At 43.7% G+C, this 22,111-nt stretch overlaps 1 protein-coding gene across 1 annotated transcript; it reads left to right on the forward strand.

Moving 5' to 3' along the window:
- Positions 1-1,842: 1,842 nt before the first annotated feature.
- FUNDC1 (FUN14 domain containing 1) lies at positions 1,843-20,455 on the forward strand. Its single transcript, XM_044283597.1, has 5 exons — positions 1,843-1,965; positions 4,372-4,528; positions 17,541-17,616; positions 19,122-19,250; positions 19,833-20,455. The coding sequence occupies exons 1-5, from the start codon at positions 1,950-1,952 to the stop codon at positions 19,908-19,910; spliced, it is 456 nt and encodes a 151-aa protein (XP_044139532.1). The 5' UTR covers positions 1,843-1,949; the 3' UTR covers positions 19,911-20,455.
- The last annotated feature ends 1,656 nt before the right edge of the window (positions 20,456-22,111 follow it).

Genomic DNA, 22,111 nt, shown 5'->3' on the forward strand with positions numbered 1-22,111 from the left:
CTGTTCATAAATATCTGATTGGTGGGGTTCCGACTCCCAACACCCTGTTTGAAGCTGTCCCACAGCCTCTTTCTAGACCAGTGACATCACATTCATTGGTCACATGGCCTAGGTCTGTAATGGCTAACCTCCGGCACTCCAGCTGTGGTAAAACTACAACTCCCAAGATGTAAAATTGCTTGGCTCTTCTCAGAACTCCATAGAAATGAATGGAGCATGCCGGGTGGAGTGCCGGAGGTTAGACATCACTGGCCTATGTGCAGCTCAGTCCCATTCAAGTGAATAGGCCTGGGCTGCAATACCAAGCACAGCCGCTATACAATGAACATGCTTGGCAAGCTATTAGGAGGAAATAGTTCTCACCAAAGCACTGAGAATAGGTTATCAATATTTTACTCCAGGAAAACCTTTTTAACTGTTGCAATCAGTGTCGGGCAGCAGCTTCCAAGGCTAGTAAGATCATATGGTACATCAAAAGGGGCATAGATGCCCGTGATGAGAACATAGTCCTGCCACTTTACAAATCACTAGTCAGACCACACATGGAGTACTGTGTACAGTTCTGGGCTCCTGTAAACAAGGCAGACATGGCAGAGCTGGAGAGGGTCCAGAGGAGGGCAACTAAAGTAATAACTGGAATGGGTGGACTACAGTACCCATGGATATTATCAAAATTAGCACGGTGGCTCAGTGGTTAGCATTGGGGTCCTAAGTTTAAATCTGACAAGGGACAAAGTCTGCATGGATCTATTGGCCATTCAAGTGCTCATGACTGCTGAGGCCATTGATTGGCTGCAGTGACTACAGGATCAAGCCACTTCGTCCGCTTGGGATGGGGAGCTGCGCAGCAACAGTGGGGCTGTGGACAAGAGTTTTTTTATTTTAACTGGGCACCTGTCCCGTTCATTTGGGTGGTAAGCTCCAGAGTGGGGCAAGCCATTTAAAGGGGTATTTCGGTTGTTTCAAGTTATCCCCCACCCACACGATAGAGGAAAACTATTAGAACAGTGGGGGTCCTACCACTGGGACCCCCACCTATCACAAGACCCCCTGCAATAAACAGAGTGGCAGGTTGCACATGCACGTGGCCGCACCATTCATTTCTATGGGAGTTCCAGTGATATCCAAGTACAGGGCTTGGCTCTCTTCAGAATTTCCATAGAAATGAATGGAGCAGCAGTATATATGTGCGACCAGCCACTCATTTATAGGGGGGCTGCAGAGCCCCCATTCTCGTGATCGGTGGAGATCCCAGCGGTAGGAGCCCCACTGATTTAATAGTTTTCCCCTATACTGTGGATAGGGGTAACTTGAAACAACCGGAATACCCCTTTAAATTACCATATAGCCCAATAAGCCACTAAGCTAAATGCAGAGGAGCCGCGTTAAACTGCTGTCCGTTTGAAGGGCGACCAGCAATCTCATAAATCTAGCTCTGTAAATGGGAGACACCTGGTTATATTGGTCGGATGGCTTCGCCATACACAATATAACCCTATCGGTGCTGTAGGGGGTCCGTCATCTTGATGACAAGAATTACTATAGTGCAACCGTCATAGACCCCATTATAACCTAATGGGGGTCCAACATTCACATTATAGATGGAAGGCATGACGCTGTCATCAGCACCAAATACCATTTATTCAGCTTTGTTTGATATAAGCAGGGGGGTGAACAGGAAGAATTTGGCACGGACATGTGCGGTCTCCTATTGTTTCCCCAACACTCCTCCCCAGATATTGACCGCAGGTCTTCACAGCCCCACGTTACAGCGCACTCCCCACTTCCGGGAGCTGATTCCAACCTGCGTCACATAAGCCCTAACTGCGCATGTCAGCAAAGACGCACGAGGGGCGGGGCTTACTGCGGAAGTAGGGAAGAGTGACATCACGGAGCCCGGAAGCGTGCGTGACGTGATTACGTCACCTACCAAAATATCCAGAGCAGTTATGGCTACCAGAAGAGGTGGGAGACGAGTGGGTCATTTGGGGGTGGGCTCTTTGAATGTCGCTTTTTTTGGCATGTATTGGTCGCTTACCTATGGCTGTGTGTAGTGAGCTTCTGATAGCAGCATGAGGCTAGTCTCAGGGCAGAGTGCATGTGTGGGCATTGGCTGTGTACCAGGGGATGCTGGGGTACTTTCACACTTGGGTATTAAGTTCCGTCCTAGGGGCTCAATACCTGAAAAAAACGCTTCAGTTTTGTCCTAATGCATTCTGAATGGCGAGCAATCTGTTCAGTATGCATCAGGATGTTTTTCCGGATGACACCGGAGAGACTGATCCGGTATTGCAATGCATTTGTCAGCCGGATCCGGAAACAAATGCTATCCGTTTGCATATGGATTTCCGGATAACAACAACGCAAGTGTCAAAGTACCTTAAAGGGAACCTGTCACCGGGATTTTGTGTATAGAGCTGAGGACATGGGTTTCTAGATGGCTGCTAGCACATCCGCAATACCCAGTCCCCATAGCTCTGTGTGCTTTTATTGTGTCAAAAAACCGATTTGATACATATGTAAATTAACCTGAAATGAGTCCTGTCCCTGACTCATCTAACATACAGGACTCATCTCAGGTTCATTTGCATATGTATCAAATCTGTTTTTTTTTTTAGACAATAAAAGCACACAGAGCTATGGGGACTGGGTATTGCAGATGTACTAGCGGCCATCTAGCAGCCCATGTCCTCAGCTCTATACACAAAATCCCGGTGACAGGTTCCCTTTAAGTGTGTGAGCTGCTTTATACTGAACGGGTTACTTCATATTAGAAGTAGCAGTTACTGGGCTCTGCTGTATCATAGGCTCAGGGCCCCAGTAGTTTAATGTGATGCCTGCCTCAGCTATTTAAAGCTTCATACTTAGACGACCCCTGCCCCCCGTCTCCCGTGTGTCCAGCTTCTGGTCTGCGGCTTGTTTACTTCTGGGCAGATATGCACACGGTCACCTGCTCCGCTGCTGCCAATAACTGCTCCACAAGCGACAGATCAGCGCTAGAGCAGGTGACCGTGACCAGCTGGAAGTAAACAAGCTGCGGACCGAAAACGGACACACAGGAGGCTGCCATTTCAGCAGGGACATGTCCGTTCCTTGGCTGTCTGGAAAACCGTGCATAGATGGGCGGAAGTACAAGTTTTTTGGCACGGAATCCATGCTGAAATCCGTGGATATATTCTCCTGTATGAACATAGCCTGATGATATAGATGGGATGCTCTGCTTGTTCAATAAAAACATAAAAAAAAAAAAAATTAGATTTTTACTTTTTATTTTTATGTTCCTGCATTCAAAGACTCAACACTTTTAGTGCTGTTTCATACGAGCGAGTCCATTGCAGGAATGGCGCTCCGTGTGTGAGTGTGATCCTCCGCTCTGGACTTCCAGGAGCGCACAGCATTATGATTTCTAGTGCTATCTGCCTCTGCTCGACCTTAGAGGATCACGCTGACCGCTTTATGTCACTATGATTCTGTACAAGTGAGGTCGAGCAGAGGCACATGGCACTAGAAATCATAACAACACCGTGCGCTCCTGGAAGTCCAGAGCGGAGGATCCCACACGGAGCGCGATTATCGCCATAGGCTCGCTCATGTGAAACAGCCCTTCGGGCAGGGTTACACAGCGACCCAAAAATACGTGCAACTTCCTGTCTGATTTGGTCATGAAAATGCACATGCGACTTACAAAAGTCAATGGAGTAAAAGCCGAGCGTGCCCTGCAAGATAAAATCTGGATTCTTTGCGACTGTCGCAGTTACAGCGTGTCGTTAGTCGCATTGCAACACCATTGACAATAGATGAAACATCACGCTAAACAGCATTCTTGGTTGCGTGACAGGTGTAGCAGGGCAACTATAGAAATGAATGGCGCCTACCATGACCGCGACCCCAACAGTTGCACAAAATCCAGCAGGGTTAGATTTCTGCGATTCTAGGGTTGCATTAGTGGCAAACGTGAGTCGCACTGTGGATGCGTCTATTTCTATGGCTGCCCCGCGACACTGCAAGATCTCCATGTAGCCCTACCCTTATTTGTCTAGGACAGGCATCCTTAAACTGCGGCCCTCCAGCTGTTGTAAAACTACAATTCCCACAATGCCCTGCTGTAAGCTGATACCTGTAGGCTGTTCGGGCATGCTGGGAGTTGTAGTTTTGCAACAGCTGGAGGGCCGCAGTTTGAGGATGCCTGGTCTAGGGTCACTGCTTTCATCAGAATTATCCATGGAAGCAATGACCAAAGTCCCAATGCATTGTGCGCCTTCCGTCCTATATAGAAGACGAGGATGTAACCGTTGGCGTAGCCCTGCTAGCTTGTAGACTGCTAAATCGGAAGCCTTGCAGTGACAATAATGCTTTGTGTTCCTTTAATAGAACCCAGCAGCGACGATGAATCCTATGAAGTATTGGACATAACAGAGTATGCACGGCGTCACCATTGGTGGAGTCGAGTTTTTGGACGGAATTCTGGACCCCTGACAGAAAAGTATTCTGTAGCCACACAGATCGTCATGGGAGGAGTCACTGGCTGGTAAGACCGTCATGTCTCCTTCCTAGTTATGGTTCTGAAAGATGTCATCTTTTAGGCCCCTTTCACACAAGCGTGACGGATTGGCTCCGGATGCGTTCAGTGAAACTCGCACCATTTTGCAAGCAAGATCAGTCAGTTTTGTCTGCATTTGCGTTCAGTTTTTTTTCCGCGTGGGTACAATGCGTTTTGATGCGTTTGATAAAAAAACTGAAGGTTTACAAACAAAATCTCTTAGCAACCATCAGTGAAAAACGCATTGCATCCGCACTAGCTTGCGGATGCAGCGCGTTTTTGACTGAAGCCCCATTCACTTCTATGGGGTCAGGGCTGCGTGAAAAACGCTGAATATAGAACATGCTGCGATTTTCACACAAAGCAGAACTGATGCGTGTGCGTGAAAAAAAGTAACACCTGTATATATACAGACCCATTGAAATGAATGGGTAAGGATTCAGTGCGGGTGCTATGCGTTCACGTCACGCGAAAACTCGCTCATGTGAAAGGGGCCTTACACCACATAGAATGACATTGTGAGCCGAATGCACCTCCCAGCCTAAGGTACGTGTATATATTAGAATATTACCAGCTTAACCTCTCCAGGGAATGTGTGTGGGTTCATGTAAGTAGTGATGTCGGTAGTAGCGATGACTGTTAATGGGAATCCAATTAATGCACTAATATAACATAGTGTGTGTACCTAGTCACCCAACAGCATTAACATAAGACACCGGCACCTATGATGCAATGAGAGCAAGAACTCCAAATAATATAAAAAATATAACAAACTTTATTGAAACTTTCACCTTAAAAACAGGTTAAAATTGAGTCCCACAGTGTATAACGTTGGATGCAGGAGTAAGATCCGCAACTTAATGATGAATAAATATATATTTATAACATAATACATAAATGAATCAACATGGTGCCCAATTAGCACATATGTAATAAAGTACCTTAGTGCGGTACAATAATCACGCAAAAGAATGGGAAAAGTACTGATTCCAATACTATCATATCAGTAGTGTCCAAAAACCCTTTGGGCTCTCAGACACATTCCGGCCTGTGACTTCGTCTGCGTCCAAGTTTATACAATGTGTGAGTCATTTTAACCTATTTTTAATGTGATTTATTATACACTTTGCATCATAGTCGGAGAGCTGTTGAGCACCTTTAAGGTGGATTTAGCCGGGCCGACTGAGCAGCAGATTGCCGGGATGCTCGTTCAGTGAAGGAGCTCGCGCGTTTACATGCAGCGATCTCCTTCACTATATGAAGATGGGGGATCGCTATAGCAATCCCTCGTCCTCATTCGGAATCACGGCTTCTGAGTAGCAGCGGACAGCACGATCTGCTGCTCAGAAGCCATGATCGGTGGTGTCTGCGCGAACAACAGGATCACCTGATGAACGAGCGTCTCATCTGACACATTTACATGGCCAGATGATCAGGAACGAACATTCGCTGGAACGTTTGTTCCCGACAATTATTGGTGCGTCTAAATGCACCTTTAGTCTTTCCCAGGTACTGTGTTTACTGATGTGAAGGTAATGTAACCTTCTTTTATAAAACTGTTAGGCCCCTTTCACATGGGCGAGTTTTCCGTGCGGGTGCAATGCGTGAGGTTTTCCGCACTGATACCGGACCCATTCATTTCTATGGGGCTGTGCACATGAGCGGTGATTTTCATGCATCACTTGTGCGGTGCGTGAAAATTGCAGCATGCTCTATATTGTGCGTTTTTCATGAAACGCAGGCCCCATAGAAGTGAATGGGGCTGCGTGAAAATCGCAAGCAAGTGCGGATGCAGTGCAATTTTTCACTCATGGTTGCTAGGTGACGATGGGGATGGGGACCCGATCGTTATTATTTTCCCTTATAACATTGTTATAAGGGAAAATAATAGCATTCTTAATACAGAATGCTAAGTAAATAATTAAACTCACCTCATCCACTGGCTCGTCTTCTTTCTTCTTTAAGGACCTGGGAGGAAAAGGACCTTTGGTGACGTCACTGCGCTCATCACATGACCATTACCATAGTGATGGACCATGTGATGATCGTAGTGACGTCAACAAAGGTCCTTTTCCTCAAAGAAGAAAGAAGACGATCCGGGCTTCGCGAACAAGTGGATGAGGTGAGTTTAATCATTTTTTTTTTTTTTTTTTAACCCCCTCCATCCCTAATTTACTTAGCATTCTGTATTAGGAATGCTATTATTTTACCTTATAACCATGTTCTAAGGGAAAATAATAAAATCTACACAACATCTAACCCAAACCCGAACACATACGCAATTCTGTTCCGGAATTGCGGAGACCAATTCATTTCTATGGGGCCGCACGATGTGCTGCCCGGATCCGGACTCTGCAATTCCGTTCCCGGAAAAAAATAGAACATGTCCTATTCTTGTCCGCAATTGCGGACAAGATTAGGCATTTTCTATCACGTGTCGGCAATGTGCGGTCCGCAAAATGCGGAATGCACATTGCCGGTGTCCGTGTTTTGCGGATCCGTAAAACACTTACGGACGTGTGAATGGACCCTTATTGAAAGGGCAGCAGTGGAAGTGTAAAGCTTCCCATACACTTAGTGTATAGTCAGCCGAACCTGCCGTTCAGCTGATAATTTAATGTATATGGGGAGCTCCTGACTCTCCCCTCACAGATGATGTCAGGGAAGAGAAGGATCAGGCAGAATGAATATTTTCACTTGATCCCTTTGTTCTTCTAGGAGATGAGCCACTGCAAGAGGTGCCTGCCATCCCTATTAACCCCTTAAGAAGCGGGCCATTTTTCACCTTAACCTCTTCAGGACACATGACGTACCGGTACGTCATGATGCCCTGGTACTTAAGGACACATGACGTACCGGTACGTCATGTATCACTGCCGCCCTGCTGGCAGTGATCGGAACAAGGTGCCTGCACAAATCATTGAGCAGGCACCTAGGCTAAATGCGCGGGGGGGTCCCGTGACCCCCCCATGTCGGCGATCGCAACAAACCGCAGGTCAATTCAGACCTGCGGTTTGATGCGCTTTTTGCCGTTTCTGAGGGACCGCGGGGATCAGAAACTTTACAATGCCCAGAATATATATGTTATTCCTCCCCCTGCACCCCTGAATGATATTATGTGGGCGGGTGGTGCAGGGGGAGGGTTGCGGGCGGTGCGGGCGGTGCGGCAGGCGGGATCGCGATCCCCCGCCCGCCTCCCATTGCGTAATCGTTGGTGTAGAGTGGGTATACCAGGGTGCCAGCACATTGCTGGCACCCTGGTATAAACGGCTGACATCGTTGATGCGATGTCAGCCGTTTAACCCTTTCCATACAGCGGTCCGTACGGACCGCTGTATGGAAAAGGTTAACAGCGCAGGGAGCTCCCTCCCTCTCCGATCGGGGGGCTGCTGTGCCTTTGCAGCCCCCCGATGGGAGAGGGAGAGAGCCCCCAGACAGCCCCCCGACACCCCAGTCCTTACCCTTCCCCGTCTGCGAAGTTGTGGCAGACGGGGAAGGTTCCCATGGCAACAGGACGCCTGCTCAGGCGTCCTGCTGTCCATGGTGCTGAACAGATCTGTGCTGAAAGCATAGATCTGTTCAGTGTAAGTAAAATACAGTGCAGTACCCTATATAGAGTACAGTACTGTATTATATAGACATCAGACCCACTGGATCTTCAAGAACCAAGTGGGTCTGGGTAAAAAAAAAAAGTTAAAAAAAGTAAAAATCAAAAAACACATTTATCACTGATTAAAAATGAAACAAAATTAAATTCCCTACACATGTTTGGTATCGCCGCGTCCGTAACGACCTGATCTATAAAACTGTAATGTTACTTTACCCGAACGGTGAACGCCATAAAAATAAAAAATTAAAAACTATGATAAAATAGAAATTTTGCCCACCTTACTTCCCAAAAAAAGGTAATAAAAGTGATCAAAAAAGTCGCATGTACGCCAAAATTGTAACAATCAAACCGTCATCTCATCCCGCAAAAAATGAGACCCTACTTAAGATAATCGCCCAAAAACTGAAAAAACTATGGCTCTTAGACTATGAAAACACTAAAACATCATTTTTTTTTGTTTCAAAAATGAAATCATTGTGTAAAACTTACATAAATAAAAAAAAGTATACATATTGGGTATTGCCGCGTCCGTATGGACCGGCTCTATAAAAATATCACATGACCTAACCCCTCAGGTGACCACCGTAAAAAATAAAAATAAAAACGGTGTAAAAAAAGCAATTTTTGGTCATCTTACATCACAAAAAGTGCAATAGCAAGCGATCAAAAAATCATATGCACCCCAAAATAGTGCCAATCAAACCGTCATCTCATCCCGCAAAAAATGAGACCCTACTTAAGATAATCGCCCAAAAACTCAAACAACTATGGCTCTTAGACTATGTAGACACTAAAACTTTTTTTGTTTTAAAAATGAGATCATTGTGTAAAACTTACATAAATAAAAAAAATTGTATACATATTATGTATCGCCGCGTCCGTGACAACCTGCTCTATAAAATTACCACATGATCTACCCTGTCAGATGAATGTTGTAAATAACAAAAAAAAAAAACTGTGCCAAAAAGGTATTTCTTGTTACCTTGCCGCACAAAAAGTGTAATATAGAGCAACCAAAAATCATATGTACCCTAAACTAGTACCAACAAAACTGCCACCCTATCCCGTAGTTTCTAAAATGGGGTCACTTTTTTTGAGTTTCTACTCTAGGGGTGCATCAGGGGGGCTTCAAATGGGACATGGTGTCAAAAAACCAGTCCAGCAAAATCTGCCTTCCAAAAACCGTATGGCATTCCTTTCCTTCTGCGCCCCGCCGTGTGCCCGTACAGTGGTTTACGACCACATATGGGGTGTTTCTGTAAACTACAGAATTAGGGCCATGAATAATGAGTTTTGTTTGGCTGTTAACCCTTTCTTTGTAACTGGAAAAAAAATATTAAAATGGAAAATCTGCCAAAAAAGTGAAATTTGGAAATTGTATCTCTATTTTCCATTAAATCTTGTGCAACACCTAAAGGGTTAAAAATGTATGTAAAATCAGTTTTGAATACCTTGAGGGGTGTAGTTTCTTAGATGGGGTCACTTTTATGGAGTTTCTACTCTAGGGGTGCATCAGGGGGCTTCAAATGGGACATGGTGTCAAAAAACCAGTCCAGCAAAATCTGACTTCCAAAAACCAAACGGCGCACCTTTCACTCTACGCCCCGCTGTGTGGCCGTACAGTAGTTTACGGCCACATATGGGGTGTTTATGTAAACGGCAGAGTCAGGGCAATAAAGATACAGTCTTGTTTGGCTGTTAACCCTTGCTTTGTTAGTGGAAAAAATGGGTTAAAATGGAAAATAAGGCAAAAAAATGAAATTTTCAAATTTCATCCCCATTTGCCAATAACTCTTGTGCAACACCTAAAGGGTTAACGACGTATGTAAAATCAGTTTTGAATACCTTGAGGGGTGTAGTTTCTTAGATGGGGTCACTTTTATGGAGTTTCTACTCTAGGGGTGCATCAGGGGGCTTCAAATGGGACATGGTGTAAATAAACCAGTCCATAAAAATCAGCCTTTCAAAAACCATACGGCGCACCTTTCACTGTACGCCCCGCTGTGTGGCCGTACAGTAGTTTACGGCCACATATTGGGTGTTTCTGTAAACGGCAGAGTCAGGGCAATAAAGATACAGTCTTGTTTGGCTGTTAACCCTTGCTTTGTTAGTGGAAAAAATGGGTGAAAATGGAAAAATAGACAAAAAAATGAAATTCTCAAATTTCATCCCCATTTGCCAATAACTCTTGTGCAACACCTAAAGGGTTAACGACGTATGTAAAATCAGTTTTGAATACCTTGAGGGGTGTAGTTTCTTAGATGGGGTCATTTTTGGGAGTTTTCTATTATCTAAGCCTCACAATATGACTTCAAACCTGAACTGGTCCATAAAAAGTGGGATTTTGAAGATTTCTGAAAATTTTCAAAATTTGCTTCTAAACTTCTAAGCCTTGTAACATCCCCAAAAAATAAAATATCATTCCCAAAATGCTACAAACATGAAGTAGACATATGGGGAATGTAAAATCATCACAATTTTTGGGGGGTATTACTATGTATTACAGAAGTAGAGAAACTGAAACTTTGAAATATGCAAATTTTTGAGATTTTTTGGTAAATTAGGTATTATTTTGTGCAAAAAAAATAATTTTTTTTACTTCATTTTACCAGTGTCATGAAGTACAATATGTGACGAAAAAACAATCTCAGAACGGCCTGGATAAGTCAAAGCGTTTTAAAGTTATCAGCACTTAAAGTGACACTGGTCAGATTTGCAAAAAATGGCCTGGTCCTAAGGTGTAAAAAGGCTGTGTCCCTAAGGGGTTAAGGACCAGACTGATTTTTGCAAATCTGACCTGTTACTTTATGTGGTGATAACTTTAAAACACTTTTACTTATCCAAGCCATTTTGAGATTGTTTTCTCGTCACATATTGTACTTCATAACAGTGGTAAATTTAAGTAAAAAAATGTCATTTTTATTTATAAAAAAAATACCAAATTTACAAAAAATGGGGAAAAATTAGCAACTTTTGCAAATTTCAATTTCTCTGCTTTTAAAACAGATAGTGATACCTCATATAATAGTTATTACTTTACATTTCCCATATGTCTACTTTATGTTTGGATCATTTTGTGAATGCCATTTTATTTTTTAGGGACGTTAGAAGGCTTAGAAGTTTAAAAGCAAATCTTAAAATTTTTCAGAAAATTTTCAAAACCCACTTTTTAAGGACCAGTTCAGGTCTGAAATCACTTTGTGAGGCTTACATAATAGAAACCACCCAAAAATGACGCTATTTTAGAAACTACACCCCTCAAGGTATTCAAAACTGATTTTACAAACTTTGTTAACCCTTTAGGTGTTCCACAAGAATTAAAGGAAAACAGAGATGAAATTTCAGAATTTCACTGTTTTGGCAAATTTTCCATTTTAATCATTTTTTCCCAGTAACAAAGCAAGGGTTAACAGCCAAACAAAACTCAATATTTATTGCCCTGATTCTGTAGTTTACAGAAACACCCCATATGTGGTCGTAAAAAGGCTGTATGGGCACACGGCAGGGCGCAGAAGGAAATGAACGCCATATCGCTTTTGGAGGGCAGATTTCGCTGGAATAATTTTCAGATGCCATTTCACATTTGAAGATACCCTGAGGTACCCCTACAGTATAAAACCCCAAGAAGTGATCCCATTTTGGAAACTACACCCCCCCCCCCAAGGAATTTTTCAGGGCATGTAGCGAGCACTTTGACCCAACAAGCGATTCATAGAATTTAGAAATATTTGGCTGTGAAAACAAAAAATTTCCTTTTTTACAAGAAAATATTTCTTTAGGCCCACATTATTTATTTTCACAAGGGGTAACAGGGAGTAAATTGCACCCACAATTTGTTTATCATTTTCTCCTGAATATGGCAACCCTTCATATGTGGTCGTAAATTGCTGTATGGGCACACTGTAAAGTTCAGTGTACTGATAAGCAACAGCTTATGTATTCGGTATCCTACAAATTATATATATATATAAATATATATATATATATATATATATATATATGTGTAAAAGCTTTATGTGGTAGGACATAAGGGTTGTTGCGGGTATCGAAATACCCAATCAATACTTTTGTCCCGGTATGATTTTTATTTTTTCGATACTGGGCTGCGCAGTCTAGTATCTCTGAACATGAGCGCGCTGCTGCCAACGTGCTCATGTTCTCTCAGCAGCACAGGGGAGAAGGAAGCAGTCTCTCCCTCCCCCCTGTGCTGCTGCCGCTGCCACCAATGGGCGGAGGGGGGGGCGGGCGCACTGCGCCACCAATGATAGGACTTTTCCTACACAGAGCGGCACCCAGAGATGTCCCAGCACTTACTATTATTTCTGGGCGCCGCTCCAGTTCGCCCAACCTGAGGGGTTAACTGCTGCTGATCTGCTGCCAGTACCCGCCTCCTGTATTAAGGGGTAATTATCATTGGTGGCGCAGTGCGCCCTCAACCCCCCACCCCATTAAAATCATTGGTGGCAGTGGCCACAGGGTCCCCTCTCACCTCCTCTCATTGGTGGTGCAGTGGCGGCTTCTGATCAGAGCCCCAGCAGTGTAAGCCTGGGATTCCGATCGGTTACCATGGCAGCCAGGACACTACTGAAGCCCTGGCTGCCATGGTAACATCCCTGATGCTGTGTGCACAGAGCAGCAGGGACAGTGTGAAGTCCTATTCACCTTGATAGAGCTCTATCGGGGTGAATAGGAGGTATGAAAAAAATTGCAGGTTCTGGCCCCTAAGGGGGGAAATAGTTATTAAATAAAAAGTGTAAAAAAAAGTTAAAAAAACACACCAAAATATTACATTTCACATATAAAATGTATAAACAATAAATAAACATATCACATATCGCCACGTTAGAAAAGTCCAAACTATCAAAATACAAAAAAAAATCTATGCAGTGAACGCTGGAACAAAAAAATAAATAAAAACTGCGCGATTCGCCATTTTTTAAAATGCGGAATGCTTGTGGCTTTTTTGTTTTGTTTATTTTTTCGCGTGGTATTGAGTATCGCAATACTTTTTTATGGTATCGAAACCGAATAAAAAATTTGGTATCGCAACAACTCTAGTAGGACATAGCCACTAAATATAGCAGCTAAAAGAAACAAGGCTCTCAAATTATATCAAAGAAATATGTTGTATATTATATGTCATCACATTGCAGAGGCTCTGAGCTACCAGAACATACAAAGTTCTAGTCCCCTTTTATAAAACAACACCCGTCTAGCTTTGTTATGGGTTTTATTAGAATGCCAATTGAAACGTGGAGAAAAGGGAAATTAGAATTTTTACCAGCATATCGTTTCAAGGGGGTGTTTTAGAAAATGATCAAAGGGGGTTTAGTAAAGTCTACAGAGGTGTGGTATATTCTAAAACAATCTTTTATGCAAAGATCTGGCTTTGGGGGGCACGTCTCACAATGATGAATTGCCTTTCCTGATTCCATTTCTGGAGCATACCAGACACCTTTTTTGTGGCCTTCTCCGTGTCTCTGTGGGTAAACTACCTCAGGGAAATGCTGTCCTCGTATTATTCTGCTCTCACTTCCTGTGTCAATTTATGTGTAGAGCCACTTTGGCTTTCACATAGTTTGTAGAGTTTGATGCCATATCTGGCCCGTTTGTTGTGCAGGTATTGGTGAAAATGCAGTCTGCCCTTGAAGTGCACAAGGGATTCATCAATGGACAGATGCTTTTGGGGGGTGTATACCTAGCCAAACTTTAGATTATACAAAATTCGGCCTATTATAGGGGGTGGACAATCTGCATTATTGAACATAAAAAATAGAATAGGACAGCACCACCTACTAGAAAAAATTGTCCATGATATAGCGGCTGTGCTCGTGGCGTGAGGTCCCGGCCTCAGGGACCCCTCAAACGTAGAAAGAACTTTAGAAAAGTCACGGCACTCTTGATCTTGAATCCAAACTTAGTGTTTAATCACATGGAAAAATACAGCAACGTTTCGACACGCAGGTCTTTCTCAAGCCACTAAGTTTGGATTCAATTTATAAATAATAAATAAGCCTCAAAAAAGTACGTTGCTTAGTGGCATCGCAGGTCCCAATGGTGAAGTGGGTACAGTTCACACAGGTGAAAGCGTTTCTTTTGATTGGACCGCGCTGCCTCAGAAGTCACAGGAAATCCACAATCGAAGCCAGCAAGATAATCACGGACATGGGGAAGCAAACAGGCCAGTCAAAGCCTCTCCTCTCCTTTCCAAGCTTCTATGGAACACAAAAATTGCATCCAATAGTGAAGTACCGTCATACAGATTGGAGTAGAAAATGGTTTTATTATACTCACAATGTACAAGTATATACAGGCAGTATACAATGGATCAATCACCCGACCCGGGTTTCGCTCAGTCGAGCTTCGTCAGGGGTATGATACCCCTGACGAAGCTCGACTGAGCGAAACCCGGGTCGGGTGATTGATCCATTGATCCATTGTATACTGCCTGTATATACTTGTACATTGTGAGTATAATAAAACCATTTTCTACTCCAATCTGTATGACGGTACTTCACTATTGGATGCAATTTTTGTGTTCCATAGAAGCTTGGAAAGGAGAGGAGAGGCTTTGACTGGCCTGTTTGCTTCCCCATGTCCGTGATTATCTTGCTGGCTTCGATTGTGGATTTCCTGTGAAGTTTGGATTCAAGATCAAGAGTGCCGTGACTTTTGTAAAGTTCAATCTGCATTATTGTTATAATGTAGAGATTTCAGGAGAACTTCGAATCGGGTCCTGGACGTAATGGTGCGGTATATTGGCGTGATGTAAAAGGTCATTACTCCAATATGATCATAATTATGGTTTTTTAATTATCCCTATATTGAATGGGTTCTGCAGATTTTTTTAAACTGATGGTCTATCCTCTGGATAGATCATCAGCATCTGATGGTCTATCCTCTGGATAGATCATCAGCATCTGATCAGCGGGGGTCCGACACCCCGGACCACTGCCAATCAGCTATTTGAGAAGACAGCAGCGCTGGCAGTAGCGCCGCGGCCTTCTCGCTGTTTACCGCAGGCCTAGTGACGTCACGACTAGTATCAATGGCCTGGGCAGGGCTAAGCCCTGTTCACTTGAATGGAGTTTAGTCCTGCCCAGGCCATTGATACTAGTTGTGTGACGTCACTGGGCCTGCGGTAAACAGCGAGAAGGCCGCGGCGCTACTGCCAGCGCCTCTGCCTTCTCAAACAGCTGATCAGCAGGGGTCCCGGGTGTCGGACCCTGCCGATCAGATGCTGATGATCTATCCAGGGGAGTTTTAAAAAAAACTGCAGAACCCCTTTAAGTATTAGACCTCTAATTTTTTTTCATTTCCAAAGGGGTCGTGGGAGTCCACTGAAGGGGTCTTGCAAAGTATGAGTTGGGGTGGGCGGCTAAAAATTGATTGGCATAAAGATTAGTTTGCTCCACCAGTGATCTATACCAGTGAATTACTGTACTGTGGCGGCAGCAGGGAGCGCACGGCGTCATAGCAACCAATGACGCCGTGCGCTCCTGCTCTCAGCAGGAATCCAGCCCGTGGTTCCACGGACTGCTCACGGCCATGAAAAACCGCTGTGTGCATTCGGCCTAATACTAACTTGGAAAGTAAAATTGATTTTATTTTTTATTCAGAAAAAAAAAGTGCTCCAAAAGCAGTGGAGATTTATATCAGTCACTGGTGACAGAAATTTGTCACTGCTGGCTAAATCAGTAACAAGGACTGGTCACAGATAGAAGATAGAGGTTCGGAGGTATGGGGGTTTTTGAAACGCAGAGTATTTATAATCAGAGACAAGTACTGAGGTCTCCAATCATTTTTTTTTATGTCCGCAACCGCACTTTCGTACCACAGCACCACAAAAAAAATAGAGCATGTCCTATTCTTGTCCACAGCCACGGACAAGAATAGGCATTTCTATCATAGTGCCAGCCTTGTGCGGACCGCAAAACAGTTGCGGACGTGTGAATAGACCTTTATGGTCCGTGGTAGCGTAATCCATAACAGAATTCTTAGATAACCTGAGCCTGGTACGCCAAACTTGAAAACACAAGCTCACTCAACACTTGTCGCAAGCTCATAGGTTAAAAAAAGGCTCTGTGAATGAGCTGAAAACATTGTGACAACAGAGGTGAATAAAGTGTTTGAGAGTGCGGACATTTTTTTCTTTACACACACACTATATATATATATATATATATATATATATATATATAACTGGTGTAAAGTAGAACTGGAACATTGGAAAATGAAAGGAGGAATCTGGTTGCTATGGGCAACTAAACCAGTTCTACTTTAAACCAGTTTTCATAAATCTCCCCCCCCCCCCCCCTGTGTACTTCTATGTGTATGATAAAGCCGCCCTAAATTACGGCATTTGAGATGCACTCTGGTGCTCCAAATCAATGTACCCCCCCCCCCCCCCAGGGGTTAATATCCACGCGTGGCTGAGAGACTAGACGCTGACACATAGATGGTCAATGCAATCTATAACTTTTATTACATGGGGTAAGCGTATATACATCTTCAGAAGAGGGCAGTCCTCACTGAGGCTTAAACATTGTTTCATTGGTCAAAAAGGAAGAAGAGATAAGAGAGAGGAGATAAGCACCCTGGCTTCTGCGCACTGGGTCCTACTTTGGAATGTGAACTAATGTAAACATCTGGTTACAATCGCCATTTTGTAATGGCTCCTATTCTAACAATAATACTGCATACGTCATATGTGACACTTCAAAGAGGTGCTTCTCTATAGGCAGTGAATAATATATACATATCATCGAGCCATATAATTGGCTTATGCACTCCTTCACTCTCTATATACCTCCCTTGTTGGGACACCTGTACAAGTATGAGAAATCAGACACTTCTCACAGCACAGCTCTTTGCCCCCCCCCCCCTTCTCTTCTCCAGTCTTGAAACAAAGAGGGGGTGGGTGGGCACTTGGAGAAGAAAAAGTTAACTCATTACAATCCTAGATAGAATAAAATTCACACATCTTTAACATGTACATAGCATTGTGTGTCGTCACACTGTACTAATCTGTGTGGGAAAAGTGAGCGCTCACTGTGCGGACTGCACACAATACTGTATTCAGAAGAGAGTGCATGTCGGATCCGCAAAAAGCGCTAGTGTGAAAGTAGCCGATCGCTTACCACAGCGGTGACCTGTTCCCCTTGCGTCATGTCAGATGGTCACGTTATTATTGACTTATTTTGACTTTTATGGATTACCTTGCTAAGATTGTCGCAGTCTGTAATATTCAGATCTTAAGAAAACAACCTGAACCTGACTGATGAGAACGAACGCAGTGTGAACAGAACCTAATAAATAAATATAGTTTTCATTGATTTACATGGACTTTATTTTTCAACTACTTTTCTTATTTGTGATTCTTATTTCTAGGTGTGCTGGGTTTTTGTTTCAGAAAGTTGGAAAGCTTGCAGCGACTGCGGTTGGTGGCGGCTTTCTTCTGCTTCAGGTAAAAACTGTACTGGAAAAGGCTTCCTCTTTATTTCCTGCAGCATCTGTGTTTAAACCTCTTCTAAATATAAAAAAATGAGTTTGGCTTCTTTGGATGAGAAGTTTACAGTCAGCATATACATGGGACACAGTTCGATGCTGGCCTCTAGCTAAACCCCCCCCCCCCCCCACTAGAAACTGCCCCCAATTACAGACCAGTGATGTAATGTTAGCAGATCTGTATACAGGAACATGCATAGAGGATAGAGATGATATCGTCGCTTTCCAGAAGGAGAACTGACCATTTCACTCCCCTGTTACAGTACACGATTGGGGGATCAGTTGGGGAGCGTCTTATCTCTTGTGGGAACAATAGATCAGGATGCAACATCTTTGATCCTTCTTTCCCCCAACAACTGCTGTCAAGGGAGAGTTGGCGCACACCTATATACCATAGCTAGTCAATGACAAACATTAGTAACGCACTTTTCTCACCGGGACTCAAAGTGCAGGGATAGTTGTGTGGCTGGGGCGTCTCAGTGGGAGGTTAGTAGCTGCCATGTGGGCGCTCAATGCCAACACACAACGCACACTAGGGTCAGTTACGTAGAAAGCCTATTTGTATATATTTGTAGTGTGGCAGGAAACCTACAAAAAGACAAACTCCATGCAGATGTTGTCCCTGGTCTGATTGGAACCTAGGACCCCAGTTCTATACACTTGAGTCTGGGAGGTTTGTCTGACTTTCCTCTAATGTGTATGGGCACGCTTAGCTAGAGGGGTTATCCAAGACCTATAATGCCCCGGCCCCTCACAGAGGTTGTACTTGCCTCGCTCCCCGACACCCACGTCTTTTCTGAGGGTGACGCTAGGAGGGATCTTTCCTGTCGCAGCCTGCTATTGGTTGCCCCAAATTCCCCCTGACTCCAGATGTTCATCTGCACAATGGGGAGATGCAGTGGCAGCTGTGCGGGCATCAGAAGAGACGTGGATGCTAGGGAGCGAGGTAAGTACAACCTCTGTGAGGGGCCCGGGCTTATGGGGGGGCATTATAGGTCTTGGATAACCCCTTTAAAGGAGTATTCCAGTTATCCCCTATCAACATCAACAGGATAGGGCATAACTATCCGATTGGCAGGGGCCCTACCACTTGGACCCCCACCAGTCATGAGAATGGAGGCCCAGTAGAGCCACCCTGAAATGGACGGAGCGGCTGGTAGGAAAAAAATGCCACCGACTGCTCCATTCATTTCTATCGGAGCACCGGAGATAGATGAGTACAACGCCCGACTATCTCCGGCGCTCCCATAGAAATGAATGCAGCAGCTGTGTGCATTTCTGACCAGCCAATCCATCCATTTCAGGGGGGCTTCACAGAGTACAGGGCCACTGTTGTGATCGGTGGGGGTCCCTGTAGTATCCTGTGGATAGGGGAAAATGTGTTATAACCGGAATACCCCTGATTGCTTTCTGGTGTAAGAGACATCATTATATTTATTTATTCACCTGATTTTCTCTTTCTAGATTGCAAGCCATGGGGGTTATATCCAAATAGATTGGAAGCGAGTAGAAAATGATGTAAACAAGGCAAAGAGAAAGATAAAGAAAGAGGCAAATAAGTCTGCACCAGAAATTAACAATTTAATTGAGGAGGTAAGGAAACGGTTATACCAAGTTCACTATATGTAAATGGTGTGATGGCGTGTTGCGTATTTGCTCCTTAGGCTCAATACTGGCATCTTACAACCAGTCACTATTGTGTCAAAATGATTTTAAGGGATTACTGAGGAATTAATTTATAGGCTCATAGTGATGTAAATAATAGAATGCCATGCCTTACCAATCCTCCACACTTCCCAGGTCACCCGCTGGTCTCGGTCACTCTCGACACGCAGGATATGTGACCACTGGGGCGGCTCACCTCTGTAATTAGTGGCTGAGTGGTCATCATACTTTTCGCTTCCCCTTGGGTGTCCCCTCGTCAACATCTGGTTCCACGTGGGTCACAAGGCGACTGCAGCCAACGACTATCTGCATTGGTGACAAGTGCCCCATGCATCATGTCACCAGGTCATGTGACGCACGGGATACGTGTCACCACGGTGGCCAGTCATGGGCTGCACATGTTTTTTTTTTTTTTTACTTGGGGGAAGATTTCATAAGTAATTTAATTGAATGCATTTTTCAGTTTTAATGGAAATGATCAATCCATCTGTTTTCTGTCATCACTTGCAGTCACAAGATTTTCTTAAGAAGAACATCGTAGTCTCTGGGGGATTTGTTGGAGGATTCTTACTGGGCCTTGCCTCTTAGGAAACTGCAAAGAAGTGGACAACAAGAAGCGTTACATAGGACTGAAAACGGTGTGGAAGTGAATGGAGGATGCCTGTCTACTAACAAAGATGCCTTGTTCTGTTTGTCTTCTGTAGGGTGGTCTTCTTGTAAATGCTTACCCACACGGAATGCTTGCAAAGAGCTCATGGCGTAGTCTGCACAAACCTCCAGACTGAACTGTTCATACTTTACACAAGAAGACGATCTCTTTCATTGCTATTCATCTATTGACATTACTTCCATGTCATCAGCAGTTTTCGTTTGTGATTTTTATCATGATAGGTCTATCATCATCACGACAGGTTGAAAAAGTTCATGTTAGTCCATAAACCGTTTTTTTATATTTATTTAACCGTGTGTGTTTTTTCTGTTTTCTTGACTAGTGCCAAAACTGTGTACTTTTATTTGCAATCGGAGCCCTATTGGTGAATGTTACTCTTACAGAAAAAAGTTATACTGTGCAATAGACTATTATTAAGAATTAGAGTAGGAGTCACAGAAAATAAAATCGAAACTTATCATTTCGTTTTGTGCTGATTTTTTCCTATCATGTTTTGTCGATTCCTTACACAGTATGTACAAGTAAAGGTCAATCCCTTTTTCCTAAGGCTACTTTCACACTTGCGTTGCTTGATTCCGGCAGGCAGTTCCGTTGCCTGAACTGACTGCCTGATCAGGCAAACTGTATGCAAACGGATGTCATTTTTTCTGACTGATCAGGCATTTTTCTGACTGATCAGGATCCTGATCAGTCAGAAAAATGCCTGATCAGTCATAAAAATGCATTGCAATACCGGATCCGTTTTTCCGGTGTCATCAGGCAAAACGGATCCGTTTTTTTTTTTTTTCATTTTTAAAGGTCTGCGCATGCGCAGACCGGAAGGACGGATCCGGCATTCCGGTATTTTGAATGCCGGATCCGGCACTAATACATTCCTATGGAAAAAAATGCCGGATCCGGCGTTCAGGCATGTCTTCAGTTTTTTTCGCCGGAGATAAAACCGTAGCATGCTACGGTTTTCTCTTTTGCCTGATCAGTCAAAACGACTGAACTGAAGACATCCTGATGCAAACTGAACGGATTACTCTCCATTCAGAATGCATGGGGATATGCCTGATCAGTTATTTTCCGGTATAGAGCCCCTGTGACGGAACTCTATGCCGGAAAAGAAAAACGCAAGTGTGAAAGTACCCTAACATGCATAAGTGGCAGTGCTAATAATTAGGAAATGTCATTTAGAATATGAAATTAGTTCCTTACCTGCAAAGGAAGAATGTCACGTGTTAAAAATGTATGCAAGAAAACGTGTTTCATTTAGTAGTGGTTGTGCCTACAGCTTTATCGCTTTCAAGTGAATGGACCTGAACTGTAACACCAGACACAGTTTGACTACGAAAATAAAATTATAGCGATTTTAATTTTTTTTTCTTGACACTTAGGGCTTTTTATTAGAATATTTTTTTTTCTTTTTTTAGGTTTACTTTGGAGGAAACATGCTAATTATTATTAAAAAGTAATTATTGTTTTAATTATAGCTTTTTATTTCTTAAATATTAAAACTGACACAAAAATGTATTATTGCAATGGGTTCCCCATTTTGTGACGATCGTTTTCATATATAACATGTATAGGTTTGAGAAAATGGGGCGACTATAGTTTCTGTTAGCGACTGCATTTTTACATTTTACATTTTTTATTTGTATTTTTTATTTTTTTTCCCCACTGTTTCCACTGTAACTGGGGCATCCACAGGAGCCCCAGTTACAGGGGAAAACAGCCCCTGTGGGGGCATTACACACAGGCAGAGCTGATTAGGGTCACCTTAGGCTAGGTCTACACGACAACATTTGTTGCGCGACATTTTGTTGCACTAATGTCGCGCAACAATTTTTATAATGGCAGTCTATGGTGTCGCACTGCAACAGGCTGCGACTGTGACGCAACAGTCGCAGAAAATCCATTCGAGATGGATTTTTCTGCGACTATTGCGTCGCAGTCACAACATGTCGCATGTTGCAGTGCGACACCATAGACTGCCATTATTGTCGCGCGACAAATGTCGTTGTGTAGACCTAGCCTTAGACCCTGCAGCTCTGCTCCTGCTCACATGACCGCCGAGACTAACAGAGGAAGCCGAACTGCTGCTTCCTGCTCCCTCCTCAATGCGTTCAGGTACCGC

This window comes from Bufo gargarizans, chromosome 3 (genome assembly GCF_014858855.1).
Source record: "Bufo gargarizans isolate SCDJY-AF-19 chromosome 3, ASM1485885v1, whole genome shotgun sequence".
Classification (NCBI taxonomy): domain Eukaryota; kingdom Metazoa; phylum Chordata; class Amphibia; order Anura; family Bufonidae; genus Bufo; species Bufo gargarizans.